Source organism: Peromyscus leucopus, chromosome 10 (genome assembly GCF_004664715.2).
Source record: "Peromyscus leucopus breed LL Stock chromosome 10, UCI_PerLeu_2.1, whole genome shotgun sequence".
Lineage (NCBI taxonomy): Eukaryota > Metazoa > Chordata > Mammalia > Rodentia > Cricetidae > Peromyscus > Peromyscus leucopus.
Genome location: NC_051071.1, coordinates 34,053,765 through 34,078,269, shown reverse-complemented (window position 1 = coordinate 34,078,269; position 24,505 = coordinate 34,053,765). Strand labels below are relative to the sequence as shown.

At 46.6% G+C, this 24,505-nt stretch overlaps 1 protein-coding gene and 1 pseudogene across 1 annotated transcript; one reads left to right on the top strand and one right to left on the bottom strand.

Annotated features, from left to right (window-relative positions):
- Positions 1 to 587: 587 nt before the first annotated feature.
- Positions 588 to 2,514, top strand: LOC114690918 (annotated as a pseudogene).
- Lap3 (leucine aminopeptidase 3) lies at positions 2,509 to 22,405 on the bottom strand. The gene is made up of 13 exons (XM_028865863.2): positions 22,252 to 22,405; positions 20,160 to 20,275; positions 18,387 to 18,441; positions 17,892 to 17,997; positions 16,729 to 16,888; positions 15,163 to 15,327; positions 11,723 to 11,881; positions 10,334 to 10,458; positions 8,886 to 8,974; positions 7,950 to 8,052; positions 5,794 to 5,873; positions 3,955 to 4,064; positions 2,509 to 2,908 (listed from the first exon to the last, which is right to left on the bottom strand). The coding sequence occupies exons 1-13, from the start codon at positions 22,351 to 22,353 to the stop codon at positions 2,719 to 2,721; spliced, it is 1,560 nt and encodes a 519-aa protein (XP_028721696.1). The 5' UTR covers positions 22,354 to 22,405; the 3' UTR covers positions 2,509 to 2,718.
- Between the last annotated feature and the right edge of the window lie 2,100 nt (positions 22,406 to 24,505).

The following is a 24,505-nucleotide window of genomic DNA, read 5'->3' as shown; positions in this document are numbered from 1 at the left end:
TTACAATTGTTGCAAAAAATGAAAAACAAATAAAAGCACACAGATTTTTATTTTGTTCTGCATTTTAAAATACCACTCAAGCTCACAGAAACTGTATTCTAAAAAAGCCAGGGCTGTCAGGCAGTGGTGGCGCATACCTTTAACCCTAGCACTCAGGAGGTAGAGGCAGATGGATCTCTGTGAGTTTGAGGCCAGCCTGGGCTACAGAGTGAGTTTCAGGAAAGGCTCTGAAGCTACACAGAGAAACCATCTCCAAAAAACAAACAAACAAACAAACAAGCCATGGCTTACTTATCAGTGGTCTAGTGCTGCAGGATATTTGATCAATTTGACCACACTGTGTGAAAGGCGCCTTTTGATTGGTTTAATAACGTGCTGAATGGCCAATAGGTAGACAGGAGAGAACAGGCAGGACTTCAGGGAAGAAAGAGGAACTCAAGATGACTCTAAGTGTGCAGGAGATGCCAGTGAGACACTGAGGAAGGAGGAGCTGGGCGGTGGTGGCGCACACCTTTAATCCCAGCTCTTGGGAGGCAGAGGTAGGCGGGTCTCTGTGAGTTCGAGGCCAGCCTGGGCTACAGAGTGAGTTCCAGGACAGGCTCCAAAGCTACAGAGAGAAACCCTGTCTCAAAAAACCAACACCAAACCATTATGGAGAAGAGGTAGTCACGTAGATTAATAGATACAGGTTAATTTAAGTTATAAGAGCTGGTTGGGTACAAGCCTAAGCTAAAGGCCAAGCTTTCATAATAGGTCTCCATGTCATTATTTGGGGAGCCAGTGGTCCCAAAAGAAAGACCAGCTACAGTCTAGTGGAATGAATGGGGCAATCTTTCTGTGCTCAGGTGGACTTGTGTCATGAATCTGGGCCCTCAGTGTTTTCAGGACAGGTCTCCAGCTGTAGCAGCCAAGGAGCGTGAAAGAAAGCATGGAGGCAGAGATTGCAGATCTTCAGAACAAGAGTGAAAAGGAGCCACTGAAAGCTGCACAGTATGGCTTACAGATGCCGGAGAAGCAAACAGAAGCAACTGGATAAATGTCCTGAAGAGATGACGCCCAGGGCTGAAATTATAAGCACGAGAGTATGCGCTTCAAAGAGAAGCTGAGCTCACAAGTTGGATGGTAGAGTTTGAGCTGAGAACGTGAAGCTATTAAACAACAGAAAACGCGGCTGGAGCAGTCAGAAATGCAAGTAAGAGAAGCCACGGCCAGGAAGGGAATGACCTGGAAAACAAGTTATAAAACCATAAGCAGAACTAGAAGAAGCAAGGTTCAGTGAACATCAGCTGGAGCAGAAGCTGGATCACCAGGACTTCTCCCCCACAAATCGGAAGAACCCCATCTAACATCTGGGCAGCGTTCGTTTCAACAGTTTCAACAGCGTGCCTTGAGACTGCCCTCAAGGAAGAGGAGAAGGAGCAACCTGCAAACAAGGGCAACCAGAGTGTCAACACGTCCCTGCTGCACTTATAGAGTGAGAGAGAGTAATGCCTTAGGGAGCTCGCACAGGAAATCAAGACCTTCAGGTGCCAGCGCTTCCCAAGCCTTGGGTCCCGGGGTGACTGAAACTGTCTGCAGGGCTGGAGGACTGAAGGTGACCGAAACACCAGCTCAGCCTCTAAAGTCAGGTGTCGGTCACTGCAGAAGCAAAAGGCACTCCCCAGAGCGCAGAGGCGCACTCGCCAGAGCAAAGAGGCACAGAGGTTACACGTCTCCACACTGCTGAGGATGAGAGGGTCTCAAGCTGAACTCGAACAGCAGGAGCAGTTGTCTGCCATGTTGGAGCAGGACGGTAACATAAAACACCTTTTTAGGTAGAGTCATATAAAGTATGGCATCTAAGCCTTCCGCCTCAGCCAACCCTTGTGCTCTAGAAGACACCACCCATTACGCAGATGAACTTCAGCTGAAGGGCGATGAGTTACAGGAAGTGCAAACACAAAAGGCACCCTGTCCACACAGAGGCTGTAAGCATATTTGGGAGCCGGCAGATGAAAGGCGCCTGCAGCTTTCACCAAGTAAACTGTGAAACCGAGAGCTGAGCTGGAGGAACGAAAGCTGAGGCCTGAACCGCCGAAGAAAACACAAGTACCCGTCCTCAAAAACAAGTGTGGGGTGCTCCACTGGCTAGGACCGCCCCGGAAGAAACACCTGCTGCCAGTGCTATTGGGGACGCTTCTGGATCCCACTTCAGAGAGTTCGAGTCCTGTCTTCGGAACTTGCGAGGTAGTGACACTTGCAGCGGGAACTGCAGACTTGTCAGGCATTCAGCCAGCCAGTCTCTCTCCTCACAAGAGCGGCCTCTGGACATATTGCCAAAGAAGGAGAGTGTGCAGCCTGTGGGTGAGCCAGCCAACACTGAGGCCTTCCGCGAACCCAGCAGGAACTCCCCCAGAGCTCCCGGCTTAACTGCCGAATCAGGCTTCTAGGAGTGACGGCAAGAAACTGCAAGTAAATGGGAAAAAGGAGCTTACCCCGTACAAAGAGTAAATACGGCTTGAAAACACATACTAGTATAAGATATTTTATTAGTCGAAAGGGCCTATATTCATTCATATATATAAAATTCAGATTTTCATGACTTAAGCATACTAAAATAATTTTGAAAATTGAAAAAGACCACCATTCATTTTTGCCTTTAAAAGATTTTCATTCATTCAAAAATATTTTGAAGCCCAAATATCCATTTCAAGACACACGGCGAAGTTTCTGAGTGGACTAAGAACTGTCTTTACTGAAGCGCAGTAAGAACTCGATCAGGGTCCTCGTGGGCCGCCCACTCATGCCCTTCCGCAGGTACGGAACCTCGTCTTTGTTGGTCATCACGCCCGCTATGTCTAAATGTGCCCACTTGGAATGGGTCACAAACTCCCGCAGGAAGGCCGCGGCTGTACATGCACCTGCAGATCTGAAGAGAAAGGCAAAACAGGGTGGCTTTACCTCATGTCAAGGTGCACTGAACATCTCCCTCAGACATCTTCAGAGCCAGAGGGACGCTGGGATAGAGTGTGTGATGTACAAGCCTCACAGCCTGAGATCCACCTCTGGAACTGACACACACGTGGATGGAGAGAACCTAGTCCACAAAGCTGCACTCTAACATCCACAGGCATGTCACAGGGCCATGGCCCAGCACAGGCATGTCACAGGGCCATGGCCCAGCACAGGCATGTCACAGGGCCATGGCCCAGCACAGGCATGTCACAGGGCCATGGAACACCACAGGCATGTCACAGGGCCATGGCCCAGCACAGGCATGTCACAGGGCCATGGCCCAGCACAGGCATGTCACAGGGCTATGGCCCAGCACAGGCATGTCACAGGGCCATGGCACACACGTCACCCCACATGCAATAAATGCTTTTTAAAAATAATAGTACACTTATGCTGGCTAGGTTCTACTACCAAAATGGAAAAGCTAAGCTCATGTAACCTATTAAGAAATTAACTGAGAAATCACTTCCAGAATATTTATTTTTAGATACGGCTTTTTGGGATAAATGACAAATTCTAGGTTACTTTTCTGTGTAATGAATTCCTATAGTTCCCATCACTTTATCTTATCACTTACTTAAAATAACTTAAGTTTGAAAATTTCTAACATTAAGAGAACCTGCAGCTGGGCAGTGGTGGTGCACGCCTTTAATCCCAGCACTTGGGAGGCAGAGTCAGGCAGATCTCTGTGAGTTCGAGGCCAGCCTGGTCTACAGAGTGAGATCCAGGAAAGGGGCAAAGCTACACAAAGAAACCCTGTCTCAAAAAGACCAAAAAAAAAAAAAAAAAAAAAGAGAACCTGCTAGAGAAATATTTTCAAAATTTAACACATCAGTAAGCTTAGAAGCACAACATGGAAAGGAAACTGGTTAGGATTAAAATCTTCCGTAAAAAGGATGAGACTAAAGAGTAGTTTGGCAACCCAGGATGATTAGAAAGACATTTAATCATTTTACATACCTGTATTTTCCAATGTTATTGACATCAGCAAGCTGGCAATCTATGACTTGTCTTGTATAATGCTCAAAGAGAGGCATTCTCCAGACGCGGTCCCCAGTCTCTATGCTGGCCTAAAGAAGACAATGTAACAGTGTAAGGTAGATGAAGCACACTGAGAACTCTGGTTTGATGCATGGAGAAAAGAGCTGTTCTAGCCTGTTACTGCACAGCAGGGCTGTGAAAGCGATGTCTAAGAGTGCTTTAGGTCACTAAAAGGTTCACTGCAGAATTAGGAAACAGGAATATTATAAAATAATCCACACATCTCTAGGACATTTAGTAAAGTCTCAGTTTGAACCTGTAGGCTTTGTGTGTTTAAACTAGGGTGGATCCAAGACTCTGAAGAGCCTGGTCACCTTGGTCTGCTGGAGGCACGCATGCAAGGCCTCCATCACCCATGACCAGGTCCTGAGACGAGATGACATCATTCATGCCTTGTTTAGCCCCCCACTCATTTGTTTATACTAACTGAGCTTGAGTGCACCACTGAGCCACAGTGTTAACACCTCTACCATCCTAAGGCTCAGGCTCTCAGCAGAACCAGGCAACCAGACCACTCTACTTTACTCATTTTCAGAAGAAGTCAAAAGTAAAGCTTTGGAGTAGAAGGCCAAAAAGCAGCAGTAAATAGAACCTGTTGTTTTAGGACCTAAGTACATCAGATGCATCGGCTACCTCTGGGAAGACACTATGGGCTGCTGATGGTTGACTTAATTAGGCCTGTCAACACGTCATGTTAGTTAGGAAAAGAAATCACTTGAAAAACTCAAATGTTGTGTGTGTCATGGTGATACAGGGACACTGGGTAGTGGGGGAGGCCAGGAGAGGTTCCGGGCTCAGCCTTCAAGTAGACAGCTTGGCTAGTACAGAGGCGGAGAGTGAGCTTCATAAACAGAAAGACAGAGAAGAGGGGGAGCACTGCCAAGTGAGGCATAAACCTAGGACCTTAAACAGACCTCATGAATGTATTCATGGATTATGTGTCCCCAGGGTAAGCTGCCATTAACTGCCTGGGAAAGGAACAGGAGCTGCCAGATGGAGCCGCCAAGCAGCCACGTGGAGCACTGGAGACACGACTATTAACAGATGTGGAACAGACACGTTTTACCACGAGGACTCTGAGCAAGTATCGGGACAGGAACTAAACACTGTCCACAGAGGAGGACAAAGCAAACAGCTAGCAAAAGAACCAAAGCAAGACAGTCACATAAACGAGCCAGAAGAGGAGATGATCACAGAAATCAAGGACCGGGTCACCAAGAAGTCACTGTCACCTGCTGACTAGAAACAGGCCATGTTAGGCCAACAGTGGTCCTGGCAGGTGAAAGCCAGTAGCAGTGAGTGACAGGGTAATGTGTGACAGGGGAAGCAAGGATGGAGGACGACTGGAAAGGGCACAGAGCAGAGCAGTGAAGGGACCCCTCATCACTGACTCACTCAGCGGGGGGAGCTTTGTTTACAATGCTGAGTCCACACACATTCACTGGAAGGCCAGCCTTTCAGAGCTGGCCTCATACCCTTTGCCCGTCAGGGATTATCCATCACGGCCATGTAATTTGTCAGTAATTTTAACATCGTTCTGAGGCTACAAGGACAGGGAAGTGGTGCCATACTTGTAACTTAGGAATATCTCCAGGAAACCCAAAGCCACTGAATCAAGTTTATTGCTATGACCTATTTTCAATTCAAAGGCAACCCAACCGGTAGAAAATCACTTTAACACAGGGCTTGAACAAGCATATCATTCAAAGGCCACAAAAATTAGTATCACTGTAACTTAAGGGTATATTATAGGCCTACCTCAAATAGTTTGTTCCATAGCCAGGATGAATTGGTAAAGACTCCAGTGGCACCTGATCCCAGGGCTATGTCCATGGCACCTGTAAGACACAGTCCCTCAGGTCAGTGCCAGTCTCTCAAGGCCAAGAGGTTCCTGTTACTTAGACACAACTATGGTCTCTAAGTCTATCAATGGCTTCTTTATTACAAAATGTGGACAGGCTGGGAAACTGTCACTTCCATAGCTGCCTCTCGAACTAGAATTCCCCTTTATTATGGAAAAGGCAGAAAAGGAAATGATATCAATTATCATCAACAATCCCATCCCAGGGTAACTGTCACTTATTTTTGGTAGTTCTTTCTAGAGTTCTAGACAGCTAAGAAGATGGCCTTACTATAAGTCCTATATCCTCAGGCACCAGCACAGTCCTGGCACACAGCAGGAGCTAAATGAATGCTGACTGCCATTCACCTGACATCGGCTCTCTATCAGATACTACAGCGGGCAGCAATTATTTGATGCCTATGAGGCATCCATGTGGGATATGTGTGCCACATTTTAGTCGTTCAAAATTTTAATGCCTTACTTTTAAAGTTGGTAGGTTTGGATAACAGTCATTTGTCCTCAGAAGTTTTCTACTAAGCTTATAAATATTCCCACCAGTTTTTAAATTTCTCATAAAAAGGATAAAAACTATAAATAAAAATGTGGTATTTTCACTTACAGAAGTAGAAAAAGATAGGCATAAATAGTTAATGTAATACCTAGATTTGAGAGGATTTCATAATACATATTTTAAATAACTGTTTTCTAGAACTCTAGAGCTATTGTCAGTTCCGGATGCAGCAACACTTACTGACCCTTAATGACAAGGCACAGTACAACTGGCCAGCATCATCACAGAGGCTCTAGGTCCCCCATCTCTCCATCACTGCCCCAGCCTTGCCGTGCATGCCCTGCCCCCCCCCAAGCCTCAAGTTTTTAGGAACTGAATAGGGAAACCAAAAGCTACAGAAATAACATAATGCCTACTTAAAAACATTTATGAAACTGTACCTCTGTATGCCAGCTTTAAAAATTAACTAAGAAGGGCAGACTTGCAAAAACATTGAAATAAAAAGGAAGTCTTAGTAAACCACTGTGCACTGTTACTACACCCACATACGAGAGGAACATGAAATGACTTCTGCTCCAGTAGACTTCCAAGACTCAGGAAAGATCAAACCGAAGGACACAATGAGCTGAATTTTTATCTTAAAAGAAGTACAGACAAATTCCTAGGGAGAGACTTTCAGGTGGAAGACTGTGAGCTTTGGAATTGGGCAACAAGCCACGATCAGTCTCACTCAAGAAATCTCTTCCCTCTCTACAGGGCCCCTATGTCAAGGCCTGCCTTTCGGGAATGCCTGCCATTCCTGCCACGGAGCTCTTTCCAGCCCTCACAACCGTGAGGCAACCGCAGATGTCCTCAAGTACTAATGCTGGAGGCCAAGACCTCCCTGGAGGCTGCGTAGCTGGCAAGCAATGTTACACCCAAGCTGGCCTAAAGCCAGGGCTTTCTTTGCACACCTGTCACACTGCTGTGTGTCCATTAAACAAAGACCTTTCCACCCATGTTTTTATTTCTTTACAATATGAAGTATAAGTGTAGAAAACTGACTGGATATCAGATATATTATGATTAGTATATTAAAAAATGCAACTGATTCTGAAATGTATCGGTCTTTTCAGATTTGTATTAGATGGCAATCATAACCAAAAAATACCCCTCTCTCTCTCTTAAATCTGGCTGAGTTGATCTGACTCAATTGTTAAGTTACCACTGGAGAACCAGAAGATAGCTTAGTCTTGATACCAAGCCTAACAACCTAACAATGGTCCCCAACATCCACACGTGGAGGGAGACCAGATCATACAAGTTATCCCCTGACCCCCCACATGGCATATGTGCACATGACAATAATCTACCCCCCCCTTTTTTTTTTAGTAACTTTGGAATGCTTTAAAGCAACAGAATTAATAGAACATTTTGTAACCAGAGGCAGTTCCTTTGGGAAAGGATCTTTGAATGTGAGTGGAGTGAACCAAACCAAACCAAGCAAAATAATGCCCAGAGTACAGTGTGTGCACCACACCCAAGATTTCTTCAGACACGACAGGGAAAATGTGGCTTCACCTGTTAAGGTGGCAGCGTTGATGATGACCTTGGGATTGAAGGTGTGTGCGTAGCAGAGTGCATCGGCCAGGATGAGCCTGCCCTCAGCATCGGTGTTATCAACCTGCCAAGAAGATCAAAAGAGAAAGGGTCACAGACAACCTGAGGAATGAATCTGAAAACGCGGCCCAATAGCATTTGATTTCAAAGTGGGAAGCGGTCAGGGCAACACCTGTCACGAGGTAGTAAAAAGACACTTGTGTTTCAGCTACAGCAGGAACATATCTAACCTGGAGGGTATGTCTGGTCCATTCTAATGGTAAATGTTGTTAACAAGAGGAAGACTGGGAATGGATTAGCTAAAAGACTAACCAATCTGAACGTGCAGCATGTCTGAGACTCTAGTTTCTCTAAGAGCCAAACAAAACAAAGATCTAAAGGAAGTTAGAACTAAATGGCAGCCTGGAACTCCAGGCTCAAAAACTCTTAAAACTTTGGCAACCCTTCTAGCCTTATTTCTTTCCTTCAGCAAAGGCCCCAAGGCTCCTGGGCAGTGAACGCGTGTACATTTGTGCTCCATGGATGCCAGAGTACAGAGCCCAAGTGTAGGCCATGTTTTCTAACTGAAATCTAACACAAGGAAAAGTTAATCATGGCACAAGCACCTAGAAGCAGCCCATGCTCTACTGGTGTACCATGCTCTGCAGGTCAGGCCCAACAGTCAGGATTTGTCTGTGTAGCATAATTAGTGGGAGATACAACAGGGAAGGAAAAATACTCAAACATTTCCATCAAAAACTAACTGTACTTTGCATGAAAAAGGTTCTCAGGACCAAAAGCATCGCCCTGGCCCCAAGTGCAGCTGGGGTCCTACACCTATGACATGCTGCAGTTGTGTGGCCACGATGGGGTTCCTGGGGAAAAACCAGAGGGCATGTTCTGTTGCCCCCCACGAACCTGGATGGTCTTCCCGTTCCTGGCTCTGACGACATCCCCTGGCTTGTTGGCCTTGCCGCTAGGCATATTTTCACAAAGCGGGGCCAAACCTATTGGGGAAACATAAAAAGGAACATGAGACACGCTTGATTCAAAAAACGCCATCCTATGGGACAAGCGGCTGCTGGAAAGCCATCGAAAGCACATGAGATACAGGCTTCACTTCCACGAGTGACAGAACTTGGTATCACCAGTGGCACAAGTGGGCTCAGCAGGGGCATGTGTAGTGTGGTCTAACTTATTCTAATCCAGAAGAAATAAGTGCAAGCTGGAGAACATCAGAACATCCTGGACCTTCCACGCTGCCCGTGTCATGAAGGAGAGAAAGGAGAAAGAACGGGGCTCTCGGCGGGAAAAGCAAAGGAACATGGCAACCAAATGCAAGGTGCTATCTTTCCAGGGATCTAGACTTTAAAATCAAATATGGGGGCGGCAGAGATGGCTTAGGGGTAAGAGTGTACACTGCTCTTCCAGAGGACCTGGGTTTGGTTCCCAGCACCCAGTCTGTGACTCCAGTTTCAGAGGCTCTGATGCCCTCTTGTGGCCTCCATGGGCACCTGCATTCACATGTACACAGAACCACACACTGGCACACATAAATACACATAATTAAAAAATAAACTCTTAAAATAAAATACCAAATCTAAATGAAATGGACATGTTTTTTTGGACTACTGGTTATTGTATAGATCCCTTTGAAATGTAACTGTAATATCATTACATAGAATGTTCTTTTTCTTAGGAGACATGTTAAAAAAGGTGGAAATATGTTGAAATATGAGCATCTTCATTTCCAATAACACAGTGCTTAAAAGAGGATTACAGAACAAAAAGACTATGATGCTGGAATGGCTGGGTAAGGGAGATTCTGGACAGACAGATTTAAAGTATTATTTTACCTTTCCCACACAATGGATGAAACCCAATGCCTCTTCCTCTTAATCTTGGCATTAGCAATGCTATAAACTCCCAGCACTGCTTCTGGAAGTTTGCATGTGTAACACCAGGAGATGCTGTATACTAATTCCTTATTCTGTGTCAGCAAACTAATGGACCACAGTACCATGAAGCAGTCAGTAAATGAGCCCGAGATGACGCCCTCCACTCCAGCGGCTCAGTTTTTCTTGCTGGAGTGAAGCACAGACGTGGCATCTGTGCTCCTGATGGCTAACCACTTCTGCCTACGTAAAACAAATCAACACAAGCTACAGCCTGCTGGCTGCAAAACACATTTAACTCAGCCACCTCAGACAGAAACAATGATTTCAGCCGAACAGCTTCTACTTGATGAAAAGCTACTTAAAAATGTCTTTTGGTCTTTTTAGAAGGAAGGAAACGTTTGGTGTTTCAGTTCTACCATCTGACTAGATTTGGGAAGCACTTCAAAATGCAACCCTTCTCCTACTTACCTATGATGTTAATGGGCAAATTGAGCTTTGCTGCAGACACAATGGCCGAGCATATTGTTGCAGCTCCTCCCATGTCAGCCCGCATGAGGTCCATATTTGCAGAAGCCTTGATGGAGATACCGCCACTGTATGGAGAAGGAGACAGTGTGCAACAACAATAACAGCAAAGTTAAAGCTCAAATCACTTTCTTAAAGACAAAGACAAGGTCAGTGAGATGGCTGAGGATAAAGGTGCCTGCTGCCAAGTGTGATGACCTGTGTTCAGTCCCCGACCCACATGTTGGAAGGACAGAACTGATTCCTTTGATTTCCGTATGACTACTGTGGCACTTGGGTACCCACATGCATACACACCATACATAATAAATAAGTAAAAATGTATTTTAAAAAAAAGTCAAAAAAAACCCCCAAATATCCATGTGGTGCTGTATGCCTGCAATCCCAGAATTCAGGAGGTTAAAGCAGGATTTCAACTCTGAGGCCTGATGGGGTGACATAGCCAGACTGTCTGAAAACAAAACAAACTCCCATACAAACTCAGAGTTCACTACCACACAAAGTGCCACATACTTGCCAAAGAAAGTCAAATTTCTAAACTTGTGATCTGAATTACTTCAATTCTGTAGCCTTTATAAAGATAGAAAGTAATTCCAGAAATATGGATAAGTGAGTCCTTTTATTTCTATCTGGATGAATGGTGCCATTTGGACCAGATGCCACTGGAAACATCATCATACACTACCAATCCACCTAAGATCCATCTCTGCCTTCTATCATTAACAACTGATATCAACAAAGATGGTCTTTTTCAGAAAAACAAAACAAAACAAAACAAAACAAACAAACAACAAAACCCTTTTCTGACTCGAAGAAACCTGAAGGTCATGAGCTATTAAGGAAAGCTGACAAGCTCCCGGAACACTGGAGCATTCTTCTCAAGTCCACAGGACAGAAAGGTAACAGTTCTGACACCTGCTGGTGGCAGATGGCCACTGAATGAGAAAAGGCATAAGGACGGTGTCTATGTGTGGTGTGCATGTTTATCTGTGGAACGCATGCTTGCGTGTATGTGGGCATGACAAGTACTTTACCAACGAACCATCTCCCAAACCACTGACTCTACTTGGTGCTATGACAGTGAATAAATAACTTCTGAATTGTGGCTTCCTTCCCTGTGGGTCACAAAAGCTCACAGGGATAAACTAAGATCAGGACCATGATAGATAAAATTCCTAACTATCTTGTATGTATAAGCATTACAATTCAAAACTGGCAGCATGATATGCTTACTATAATATGTAAGACCTGATCAAAGCCCATGCTTATGAATCACACTATATACACATAGCATTCACTAAAATAGCGAGCACAGACAGCCCCAAGAAGTACCTGTCAAAGGTAATTCCCTTTCCCACAAACACCAGGGGTGCTTCACTTGCGTTGGGGCTGCCCGTGTAGTGGATTTCCAAAAAGACTGGTGGTTCTTCAGACCCCTTGGCCACACTTAGGAATGAGCCCATTTCTTGTTCCTCTATCCAGGACTTGGGTCTACAGGGTAGAAAGAGGAAAAAGGAGAGAAAAAAGTTACGTTTATTCCAAAACGACTTAGAACAATTTCAACAGTATGCTAAAAAATGTACAACATACAAGTTATTCAAATGCTGAGTAGGACCTGGTGCACGCAGTGGTAAGGGCATTTGCTTAGTATGCCCAAGGCCAGGAGCTTCATCCCCAACATCAGGGGAAACCAGCGGATACAGGCTGAAGGCGTCAGTGAGCACAGCCTGTGATTTGTGTCTGTCTACAAGCAGGCAGAAGACATGACTCTGGGGACATTTCACCTGTAAAGTGAGATCAGGCACTCCCCTACCAAGGATTACACAACCACTCAGAGAATTTCAACATGGTAACTAATACAATGCCAGGTAATAAAAAAAAAAAACGTTTAGTCAATAAATAACAGTCTCCCCTAACCTACTCTGGTATTTCTGGTATTAGTTTGGAAATGAAGTTAGCAAGGCTGGCATTTAGCTTTATTTTTGTTTTACTAATAATGGCACACACACAAAATAAACCAACAGAAACTCAACAAAGCTATCCTACACCAACAGGAATAAATATCCTGTATCTTGGCTTATCTTTTCAACACTGGCACACCATTTCTCATAGCTCCAAGTGCAATTTGAGATGTCTCTGATGGGAAAACTACTTAGTTCTCAATAAACACAGGCTCAGTGTGGGTAACATGAACCCCCATCTCAGTGCAAACCAGAACACACACGCCATATTGCTATTCTTTCTAGGAGGAACAAACGTTCTGTATTGTTTTCTAGCCACAGTAACTGGCCTGTACTGCCAGACAGCCGAACACTAATCCAAGGACTACTCTTGCACTCACCTACCCCTTAGTCAGACTATCACACTAAAATTGCTGTCGTTATTTCAAAGGGAAACCAGAAACATAAATCTCACCAAATGAAACACGGCTGTACCCTGTAGGCATTTCTAATCCCGAGCTTAGTACTTGGTGTTGTACTGCTGTCTTGCTTTTCTGGAAGAACTGTATTTCTTTGATGCAGAGCCACCTAGCCTGGATGGGGTGTGGTCCAGCCACATCACAGCATGAGTCACAGGCCGTGCAGGCATGGATGCAACGTGCTGGGCTGTCTGAACTCCTCTTCCCTCTGTTCACCTACAACTCTTGTTTCACAGGACTCTGCTGCACACCTCACCTGAAGCCTGGCCTGGTAACATTTAAAGTGATCTTTGAGGACTCTGCTGGGCTCCCTTTCCACTCACAGCCCCCCTCAACCTGCTGCTGCAGCACTCTCCCCTAACTGCAGATCTCAGGCTGCCCCTGACCTGGCAGCACCGCTGCCACTCACTCACGCTCACACAGCAGAGCACTGGCCTCTCCTCCCTGGAGACAGGACCCGCTATAGAGCCTACGCACGATACAGACTCAACACACAGGAACTACTCAGGGCGTCCCAGCAAGGGCCCAGCCCTGTATTTTCTAAACATCATTATTACCTTCTTCTTCATTCTGTCTCAATAGGGATTTTCCTTAAAAAACAAACAAACAAACAAACAAACAAACTCTAATCACAATTAAGTGCTGAAGAATCCCCTTAAAATGAAAAGATCTATTAAGAAATAACTCCGGGGGCTGGAGAGATAGCTCAGAGGTTAAGAGCACTGGCTGCTCTTCCAGTAGGTCCTGAGTTCAATTCCCAGCAACCACATGGTGACTCACAACCATCCATAATAAGATCTGGTGCCCTCTTCTGGTGTGCAGACAGAACACTGTATATGTAATAAATAAATAAATCTTTAAAAAAAAAAAAAAAGAAAAAAAAAAAAAAAAAAAAAAAAAGAAATAACTCCGAAGCCGGGCAGTGGTGGCGCAAGCCTTTAACCCCAGCACTCGGGAGGCAGAGGCAGGCAGATCTCTGTGAGTTCAAGGCCAGCCTGAGCTACAGAGCGAGTTCCAGGAAAGGCGCAAAGTAACACAGAGAAACCCTGTCTCGAAAAACCAAAAACCAAAAACAAGAAATAACTCTGAAAATCAAGTAAAACAAGTATCTGTTAATTTATTTTAATCAGAAGTCGTCCCCAAAGCTCAAACTTGGGTGTTTAATAGGCTGAAGAGAGTTTTCAAATGGGAAATGGAAACTAGAGGAATTGGACTTCAAGTCCCATCACCCAGCACTGACAAGCACTTGGGAGGCCTGGGTATGTGACCTCACAATGTAGCCAAGGTCACGGGCAAGTGGGTTCTCACCCTATGCCCAGTCAGTGTTCTGCACTCTTCACTTGCATCATAAACAGAAATGTAGAAAGGACAACACATCAAAACATGTATGCTCCTTGAATGTCAACCAGGGGCTGGAGAGATGGTTCAATGGTTAAGAGTATTGGCTGCTCTTCCAGAGGGCCCAGGTTCAACTCCTAGCTCCCAAATAGTGGCTCAGAACTGTAACTCCAATTCCTGGGGCTCCAACATTCTCTTCTGGTCTTCTTGGGCATGACACATACACACAGTACACAGACATACATGCAAACTAAATATCCATACACATAAAATAAAAATTATTTTTTAAAAAAGTTAAACAGTTACCATTTGACCTAGGAATTCAACTCCCATCTCTTTACTCAAGAGGAATGAACTGTATAGTATGCAAATTATGTCTCAATAAAAAAAAAAATCACACAACACAGTATGAAGTCATGAAACTCTCTTAAAGATGAGAGAAAGATGCAATCCTGTAATTCTATCTGACCTTGTGTACAGCTGCTGGTGGGCTCAATTTACTGCTCTAAACACAGAGTTCAGTTTTAGGATCTCACTTGTGTTGGTCAGGGTTTCTATTACTGAGATACAACACCACAGCCATGAGCAACTTGGGGAGGGAAGTTTATTTCAGCTTACACTTCCAGGTACTAGTCCATCACTGAGGAAAGTCAAGACAGGAACTCAAGCAGGGCAGGAACCTGGAGGCAGGAGCTGATACAGAGGCCACGGTGGGGTGCTGCTTACTGCCTGCTCACCATGGCTAGCTCAGTCTGCTTCCTTATAGAACCTAGGACCACCAGCTCAGAGATGGGCCCACCCACAGTGAGCTGGGTTCTCCCACACCAACTGTCAATCAAGAAAATACACCACAGGTTTACCCACAGGCCAACTGGGTAGGGGCATTTTTCTAAATTGAGATTCCCTCTTCCAAAATGACTCTAGCATGTGTCAAATTGATAAAAAAAAAAACATATAGCACACACTGCTGTTTTGGCTGTACATCCCATGAGTCTATGACATAATCATAAATTACCTGATATGGACTTCTGTTTTACTACTGGCACTTTTGAGATTTTTTTCAATAATTGCAGCAAATCTCGTTGGTGTCATCTCATTGGCTGGAGACTCCATCAGCTGGCGGGCCAAGTTCTGCCCAGAAGCAAAGAGGACCCCTTTCTCCCAGGCTTCCTGATCGCCACTGTGGAGGAAAAGAGTTACTCTCAAACAACATCAAGAAGACTAACCTTTCTGCTGCTAGGTGAGGCACACTTATCTTTAAAAAAATCAAGACTACAAACAAAGAATGATTGTACAAGACCCAGATCCATTCTGTGAGCAAGAAAACAGGCCCCACTGAAGATCCAAGAGAGATCTGGCTAAGCAGTTAGCTTCAAGAATCTCCCCCTGCATAATTAAAAAATGGATGGTGATGGGTATTTGAGCTATATATATAAACCCATATGCAAAGGTTATGTAGAGATTCCTACCCAGAGTCCAGCTCCCTGCAGAGAAATGGCAGTCCCAAGCACTAACTGTGAGGCCAGCATGCAGCAAACATTCAGATGTGGAGTTGTAGGCTCTGTAGCTTTATTGTGCCTGGATAAAGGCTCTAAATCCCAACCCAGTGGACAGCAAGGAGTAGCTTTACAAGAGAATGCAGTAAGGTGCAAGTTGCATGGTCCTGTTCTTTGACAGCAGTTAATGTGGGCGACATAGACAAAATAACAGCTGGCACCTCAGAACATTCACCATGTGCCGCTCACTTGACATATTCTGTCTTTGGATTATCATACTAATGATGACATCAGCCAGGAATGATGGCACATGCCTGCACTTATAGCACCGCAGAGGCTGAGGCAGCAAGATTGTGAGTTCAAGGCTATAAACAGTGAGACCCTCTCTCAAAACACAAAACTCTACGCCAGGATTGCAACTCTCCTACACACACAAGGACAGAAGTACAGATGTGGGTCACTCAACTGAGGGCATCCCAAATAAGTGACAGACAGGATTCAAATGCAGGTTGACTGGTTGCAGAACTTTCACTCCCAACCACTCTCTAACAGATACTAACCACTGTTCTATGCCAAAAGACACCCACTGGCCGGCCTCACAGTTCCTGGAACTGAAGATCTCTTATTGTCTATTCCTGACAGCAGAAACCTGTCCCTCCAAAACTCAAGTAGAATAGGGCTGGAATAATTATGGTCAGTTATCTTCTGAAAGCATCTCCCACCATGGACCACAAAGGCAAGGATGGAATACTCTCATCCATTGAGATCTAACATGTAGCATAATGTCAGCGGGTGTGAGTTCAGTGGGAGGTGTTTGGAGTAAAAGCTCACTAGGATGTGCTGCCGAGTCATTCCTCCCAACACTGTGAGTGCTTCTTAGTAACCAGCAAGGACAGAAGACTGTCAGGAGCCACAGAGGAATTACACACGTGGGCAAGAGCCAGGAGCCGAGCTTGGGGACAATTACCGCACTGTAAAGAGGGAGCAGGAGACACAGAAGACACACAGCGCTGCTGGACACTGGGGTGCAGGCATGCTGTTAGAATGTCCAGGACTGCCACCCATACCCCGTTTCCTCCCATCACCTTCCATAGAGCTTCGCCGACACAGCCACCTTCTTCTTCTGCTTTAGGTCATCAAACTCATAGAGACCGAGCACGGCTCCTTCTGCAGCAGCCTGAGCATCTCCGCAGGGATCCACCTCCACTGAAGGCAGCTCCAGGTCTTGGACCTGCCTGCATCCCGCTTCAGAATGACAAGACAAGCAGAAAAACGGAGTCAGCACGAAGCAGGGACACGTGCTGCTGTGCCAGGGGAACAGAACAGGGTCTACATTTTCACTTCCTCTTCCGTAAAGTGTGGCGGGGTATGTGCCTCACAGGTATGTGCTCCTCACAAGTGGGAGACCCTCAGAGAGAGGCGGATGTTACCAGAAGCATCTCAGAGGCACTAGAGTTTCCTGATAAAGCTTCCCAGCTGCCAGATCAAAGAGACCAAGAAATGATGCCACTGAAGCTACACCCAAGCAACTGAACAAAGACCATCATTAACAGAGCATCATTAACGGCATTTATTAAGAATGTGTCAGCAAAAACTCTCAAATAAAAGCTAGAAATGCCTACTTAACCCTGGGAGCAAACTTCATGAGCATTCACGATATACCCAGGGCCAAGGATTAATTAAACCAAGTACTGCTGCCTCAGAGTGTTTCTTGGAGTGCATTTGGGGCAGCCGTCCTGTGGGAAAGGCTCTCCCTGCTGCTAGGCGACAAAGTGACTCGATGGCATCGACCTCAATTCCCTTATTCCACCCATCAAACCAACCGGGACAGGCCATGCAGGTTGCTCGCAGTGAAGAAGTGTTCCCCACTCTGCTCCTGCTTTCTCTGACAATTCCATGTTATCTAAAAATTGGGCAATACCATGGCTGCATGACAAAATGGAAAACCATCTACAAATCACAATTTCTGACAGACTAGAGTTCTAAGAACAAATGGCAGCAAACCTCCCAACAGAAAACAGAAAGACTAAAACTAAAAATGTCATAAGCTAGCCTCTTTACCTAGGTAAGGCCAAGCACACTCATATAAACTGAACCTGCTGAGCTATGTGAGCATGTGGGCCTGTGGGCCTGTGGGCCTGTGGGCGGGGGAAGGGTGGTGGCAGTGAATGGACATAGGGGAGGAAGACCGGCTGGAGGAATGAAGCCCTGGGAACCCTCAGCCGTTAAACATAAAGAGCAAGCAAACCTGCAACGGCAGCTCTGATGTTTTCTTTGCCTTCATGCCAGTTCTCCTGGTCATCGACGCCCGCCGATCTCTTGCCAAGACCAACCACCACCACGCTGGGGAAGTCCTGCTCCACAAACACACCCAGTCAAGCCCTGTCAATTCTTTAAACAGCTCCTTTCCAGAAGGGAATGGCAGAGGGAGACAGAGGTGCCACGGAGCCACTCAAGGTCAGCAAGGAGGAGCCCTGTGAGCTGACAAGTACAACAGATGTGGCAGGCAGAGTGAGGGTGACTCTCCAAATCACTCTGCATGGGGTGGCGGTCTTCCTCCGCACCAGGAAAACGGGCTAGAGGAGACAGCCTTTATGATCCTAAGGAGTGCTTCTGCTTAACATAGGAATCAAACTGTAAGGTCAAACACAAGAGTTCTAGCATGACCAGGCAGCCAGAGGAATGGGCACATGGGAGGTCTCAATATGGAGTTTTCCAGATGAACATGACTTTCATTTCATACCTGATGCAGACCGTAGAAGGTTCGGGTTTTGCCTGCCTTCAGAGGAGGTCCAGATCTAAAGCGAGAGGAAATGGTTGTTTTAAACATCATTGTTTGTGCTGCTCTCTTGGTAAAAGACCTAAGCAATGGCAGACACGCTTGCTAACTGTGTCTGTTCTGTTCTTCACTACGGCTTTACAGAATGCACAGCCAGTCTCCTCAGATGCAGCACTTCTACCTCAAAAAGCACCAAGTCAACTTCTGGGTTAGACAGAACAGGAACATCAATTTAAAAACAACAGGGAAGCCAGGGGTGATGGCTCCTGCCTGCAACACCAGACCTCGGGGACCCGAGGAAGGACTTCCAGGAGTTGGAGGCCAACCCGAATGACACAGTGAGTTCAGGTTCGGCCTAGACTACCAAATGTGGTGCTCTCTCTCAAACAATGCCATGGGTGTGCAAGGTACCCTGCACAGGGGATCTGAGCACTGGATGGCGACTGTAACAGATGAAGGAAACCTTTCTAATAGGAGAAACACCACCAAGCAAAAACCAGAGTGGTGACGAGGGTGGCTGACTTGACTCCGGCACAGGTGTTCCACATACTGTTCACTAAGATGGATGAGAGACACGGCCATTTCCAAACAAAGAGGGATTCTACAAGAGCCAGAGGCTCGGGCTGCAGCCTGCAGTGACCCTGCAGCAAGGCCAGTGCATTCTGGACTCTAACAGGTCAGCTTCTGGATTAATGATTTAAGAAGGTACTTGTGATGGCTATGGACTAGTAAAGGACTACCAACCAAGAGGAGGTACAAGTCCTAGACTATCAGATAATTACTACAACTATCTGATACACCTGGTACATTCTAACCAACAGTCTATAACCTGGGTCACAGGTAGTTATAGGGGCTCGCGTTGCTCTACTTCTGCCAACTGTGGCCAGTAACTCTGAAGGTTCCCTACTTCCTCCAGGACCTGCTAATCTAGAAGAGGTCAGATCTCAGGCCCTCCCCAGACTGACCAGATTTCAGGCTGTATTTTTTTTTCCCCTTCAAGATAGGGTTCCTCTGCGTAACTGTGAAGCCTGTCCTGGAACTCACTCTGTAAACCAGGCTGGCCTGGAACTCACCGAGATCCTTCTGCCTCTGCCTCCCAAGTGCTGGGATTAAAGGCGTGTACCGCCTGGCTCAGGCTGTATTCTTGCTAATCAGATGATCCACCTGTACTTTAATATTTGAAAAGCCTTCAAAGTCCAGCCAGGCAATCAAAGGGCAGGACCTGAGGCTGTTGTTAAACTAGCTGAGTACTTTTAGAGGCTGGTGCCAGACAGGAAAGCAGGAATTATGAACCCGAGCCTAGGAAGTGGGCTGAGGAAACCTGTTCCTTTCTGGATCCGTCAATCCTTCACAGTAAGTTTGTGATCTGGCTAGAAACCACATGACTTCCCAGAACTACTGACCCACCCACACTGAAACAATTACCCAGCTTCTTCCAGAACCTACTTTCATTTCCAGAGAACCAGCTATCCAGGGCTCCATTAACTTTATCTGACACACACAGAAGAATGTCTTTCAATCTTGGGGCCTTTAAGAACTGGAACCCTGCCCCATGGCATGACACACACACATTTAATCCCAGCACTCCCAAGAATGAGGCAGGTGGATCTCTATGAGTTCGATGCCAGCCACCCTGGTCTACACAGTTCCACGACAGCCAGGACCACATAGCAAGGCCCTGTCTCACAAACCAACAAACACACACACACAAGGAACCCCAAATACAGTACTACTTACATGTCCAACATTTCTCTCAGCTTCCCAGCCACCAACTTATTAAAACTCTCTCCTGCACTTGTAAACTGCGGTAAGTCATCATCTTTGTCTTTGGAGTAAATTCCTAAAACAAGACCCTGAGAAAATTAAGAAAGATGAATATAGGCAGAGTACATCCCTTAGAAGGCTCTGACTGCCCAAACTCTAGAAGGGGCAAACAATTCCATTAAAACTGTGTCTTCCCCAAGGGGCAAGAGCAGAGGCAAACAGCAGAGCAGCAGCCCCGACTTCAGCAGCCGAAATCCCTGCCAGGGCAAGGCTGGACCTGGGGTACATGAGATATATTGGGCCCAACCCTAAACATGAAAAGTTACTTGTTTCAGACACACTGTCTCAAGGTCACAATCCTTTTAAATACTTTGTGTTTTGACTATGGCCAGTCACTGGGTTAGTTGGCTGTAGGACTTGGTACCTCCAGAAGTGTCAGGGTATGCTCAGAAAACCTGAGATTTTTGGAGCATTCAGATTTCAGGTAAGGGGTCGGGCGGTGGTGGTGCACACCTTTAATCCCAGCACTGGGGGTTGGGAGTGCAGAGCCAGGCGGATCTCTGTGAGTTCAAGGCCAGCCTGGTCTACACAGCAAGATCCAGGACAGGCACCAAAGCTACACAGAGAAACCCTGTCTCGAGAAACAGAAACAGATTTCAGGTAAGGGATGCTCACACTGTCTAGTAAGTAGCTTATCAATCAGGTAGGGGAAAGTATGCAGCTTTGCAGGGAGGTCAGAAGCAGGGCCTTCTGCTGAGCACTTAAGGGTGTGACCATCTCCCTCAGAAGCCCCAGGCCCCAAACACATGAAACAATGATGTAAGACCACTGCTCACCTTTTGCTTTCACACGGTAATTCATGACTTTTAAAATACTGTTTCCCATGCTGGGTGGTGGTGGCACAAGCCTTTGATCCCAGCACCAGGGAGGCAGAGGGATCGCCTCACACAGTCCAGTGGACTTCTGTGAGTTCGGTGCCAGCCTGGTTTACAGAGCGAGTTCCAGGACTACACAGAGAAACCCGCTCTCGGAAGAAAGGCTGAAACCTAGGTCCTGACACACTAACTCCTGGGTGGTAAAACTTTGACAGCGTGCATGCCTTCTTTCTGGCCTTGGTCCTTTCCAAAATTCCCAAGTAGTCGGGCCACATAGTGCCCCATCTTTTCGCCGGAGAAATCTGGCTTCCTTGGCACGGTAACTGCCAGGTTCTAGCTTTCCCAAAATTGTTTGTCTCTGGGGTTCCATGAGACCAAGCTGGGTCCGTCCATTGTTACTGGGCAGACCGGTCATAGGTTTGGAAACAGTACTGATAGGTGTCCACCTAATCCCTCTGCTATCTGTGATACCTGAAGGGGACCTGAGCCCACCTGGAACGTTCCTCCCTCACCAGGTCCTCCAAGCTGGCTCATTCCGATGTGCCAGCACCCTTCCAGACCCTTCACATCTGAAAGCGTCCTTTATAATTTCTCACAGCCCAGCTAGATGGAGAAGACGCTCTTTCAATTTCAAGATGACCTCTCTCCAACAAAGCCCTTTTCCCTAGAAAGACACTGCTTTTCTCCAGAAACCCAATCCAGCAGCTCACTCCCCCTGGGGACTTTACGGACATTTCACTTTAGCATGGGGGAGGGGTCCCAGCCCTGTGACTGGCTACTCTGGAACCTTAGCAGACTTTGGGACAATCCTGCCGCTGTCCTTTTCTAGGGTTTCCGCGAAGACTAAAAAAAAAAATCGATGAAGTAGGCGCGTGTAATTTTTCGGAGCTCAGTGGGATGGAGGAGTCAGTAAAGACTGCAAAGCGGAGCGTGCCGTTCTGATCAGACTTCAGAACCTAGCCCTGTCCAGGCAGGATAAAGGGCGCGCCCTCAGCAAACAGCATCGGTTGTCCTCGTCGCAGGCCGGGCTCAGGCTGGTGCCCTGCAAACTCGGGGAACTTTTCGGCTCAGCTCATTTGTGCAACTTGGTGCGTCCGTCCTCCACAGCGGCGGCCTGGATCAGCCGGGCCACCCCGCCACCCGCGGCCAGGGCACGCGCGCAGCCGCCCGGGCGAGCCGCCGCCACTCACCTTCGTCATGTCTGCGGTGGAGAGACCCCGATCCCAGAGACGTCTCACTCCCAGGCGGTGGAGCGCGACTCGCGCGGCAGCCGGAAGCGGCAGCAGGAACATCTTCTCGGCTCGGCCCACGGCGCCGCCCTCCCGAGAGAGCACGTGGCACGAGGGTGGGCGCGCGCCTGGGGGCGGGACCTCCGGGGCCTCCGGGCGCGCGCCTGGACAGCCAGACAGGTGGCTGGGGCGAGGCGTGCGGGCACCGGGGGGCGGGGCTGTGGGCAACTGGGCGGAGAGGCGCTAGCGAGCCTTGGGGGCGGGGCGGCAGGCCCATGGGCGGGGTTCTCTGTGATTGTGGGCGGGGCGGGCGTCGTGGGGTGTAGCCTCTGCGGGCTCGGGGTCGTGCGGGTCTGCGCGTGCGTGTGCCAGAAGCCTGAGACATTGGTATAAGACAGAGTAATAGAAGTATGTGACTTCTATTTAACAAGTTTGTGTGTGTATGGGAGCCCTGACAGAAAAATGAGGTCCTGAAAGTGGTTAGGTCTGAGTGTTGATAATTGAACGAAGAGTAATGGTTCTGAATTAGTAACTAAGCTAAAAGAAAACGAGAAGAATGTAAGGATTAGCTAAGCTGAACAAGGTTCGTTTGTGCAAATTTCTGTCTTCCTTAACTCCTCACCTCTGGTGATAGTGTCGTTTACATGGGAGTTTTATGTCCTGCTTTGGGTTTAGGAGACCCAAAGACGGCTCTTCTTGTGTTTGCTCCTGTTCAAGTTGCTTTTAGCACAAATGGCGTACTTTAAGGTAGCATATCTTCCATCTTTCATTATCTAGTAGGGGCATAAAGTACTGTGATTACAAAAACTGTTTAAAAGATTGTCTTATGTAGACACATGTGGAATGGGCCGTGACTGTCCCCATCCCCCCACCCCCCAGGCTCATGTCAGAAGCTTGTGGTGCTACTGGAAGGAGGTAGAACATTAAGCACGTGGGACCTAGGAGAAAGACGTTGGAAGGTTTCAAGTGTGCTCTTGAGAGAACTTCTGATGTGAAGAGGCATTCCACCATGTACTTTGAGCATAATTGCTATGATATCACTGGCCCTGAGCTCTAGGATGGAATGACCATGGAAATCTCTGGAGTTAGGAACTAAAGAAAATCTTTCCTCTTTTTAAGCTTCAGGAATTTTTGTCATGGTGATAAAAAGGTTACTAACATAATACCCTCAAGTTCCTTCCACCTCCTTCATTTTGTCTAATGCCATTTCTTCCAAGAAATGTCTCCAGACCCTCCCCATATGGGTTTTGCCTTTCCTTCTACTTTCAAAGCAGTCAGTCTCAAAATGCTAATCAAACTGTTTCCTGCTCTTTTGAGGAGCTATGGCTTTCTCCTTTGTTTACTCCTGCCAAGATCTGGCATCTGATGTATATCTAGGACCTATGCAAACAAGGCGCTCATAAATATTTGAATGAATGTATGATCAAAGTCCAGCTGAGGCAGCAACATTTAATTAAAGAACAGGATAGGTGCCAGTGTGACTTCCTGATAATAAACTGCATGAGAAGGAGATAGATAATTACAAAGGACATCAGGATCAGGAAGAGTGTGGGAGAGTGTTGGTTTGGCATGGGGTGGGGAGATCAGGCCTGCTTGGAATGAAAAGAAGATATAAAGCGAGTGTTGCTGCATGAAAGAGAATCTTGAAAGGCAGGAAGCAGAATTTATGGTGAATGAAGGCAGCAGCAGGGAACCAGTGATGATCTTTGCAGAAGATGCTGCAGGGAGAGCTGTGTTTTAGAGATTTGTCAGTTAAACACATTAGAGCAGAGGCACCAGAATGTGTCGGTGTCACATTAAGGAAAGAAATCAAAGCACTTCTCTCTTGGAGTAGTCTGACCAAGAGTGAGCCCAAGTTTGGATTCCTGGCTTCTCTCCCCATGTCTTCCAAGTGTCTATGTGTTTTCTGGATGGTCTCCAGTCTTTCTGTTGTTTGAAGCCTGAATCTGTGTCTGCCTCAGTGCTGTCTTGTGAATCTCCCTATCAAAGCTCTTTGCTCTCTCTTTTATTGAACTTTGCAGCAAGCCTCACATGAGGAAGGACTGAGGGATACTTTACAGAACTCTTTAACACTTTTACAAGGAATTGAGCTTTACTGATTCTACCTGACCCAGGAACCCTCAGAAAAGTAAAGATAATAAAACAAACAGTCTTACAACCTGTATCTATATTGCTTTCAGCATTTATATGTTTTGTAAGGTCACTTTTGACATCT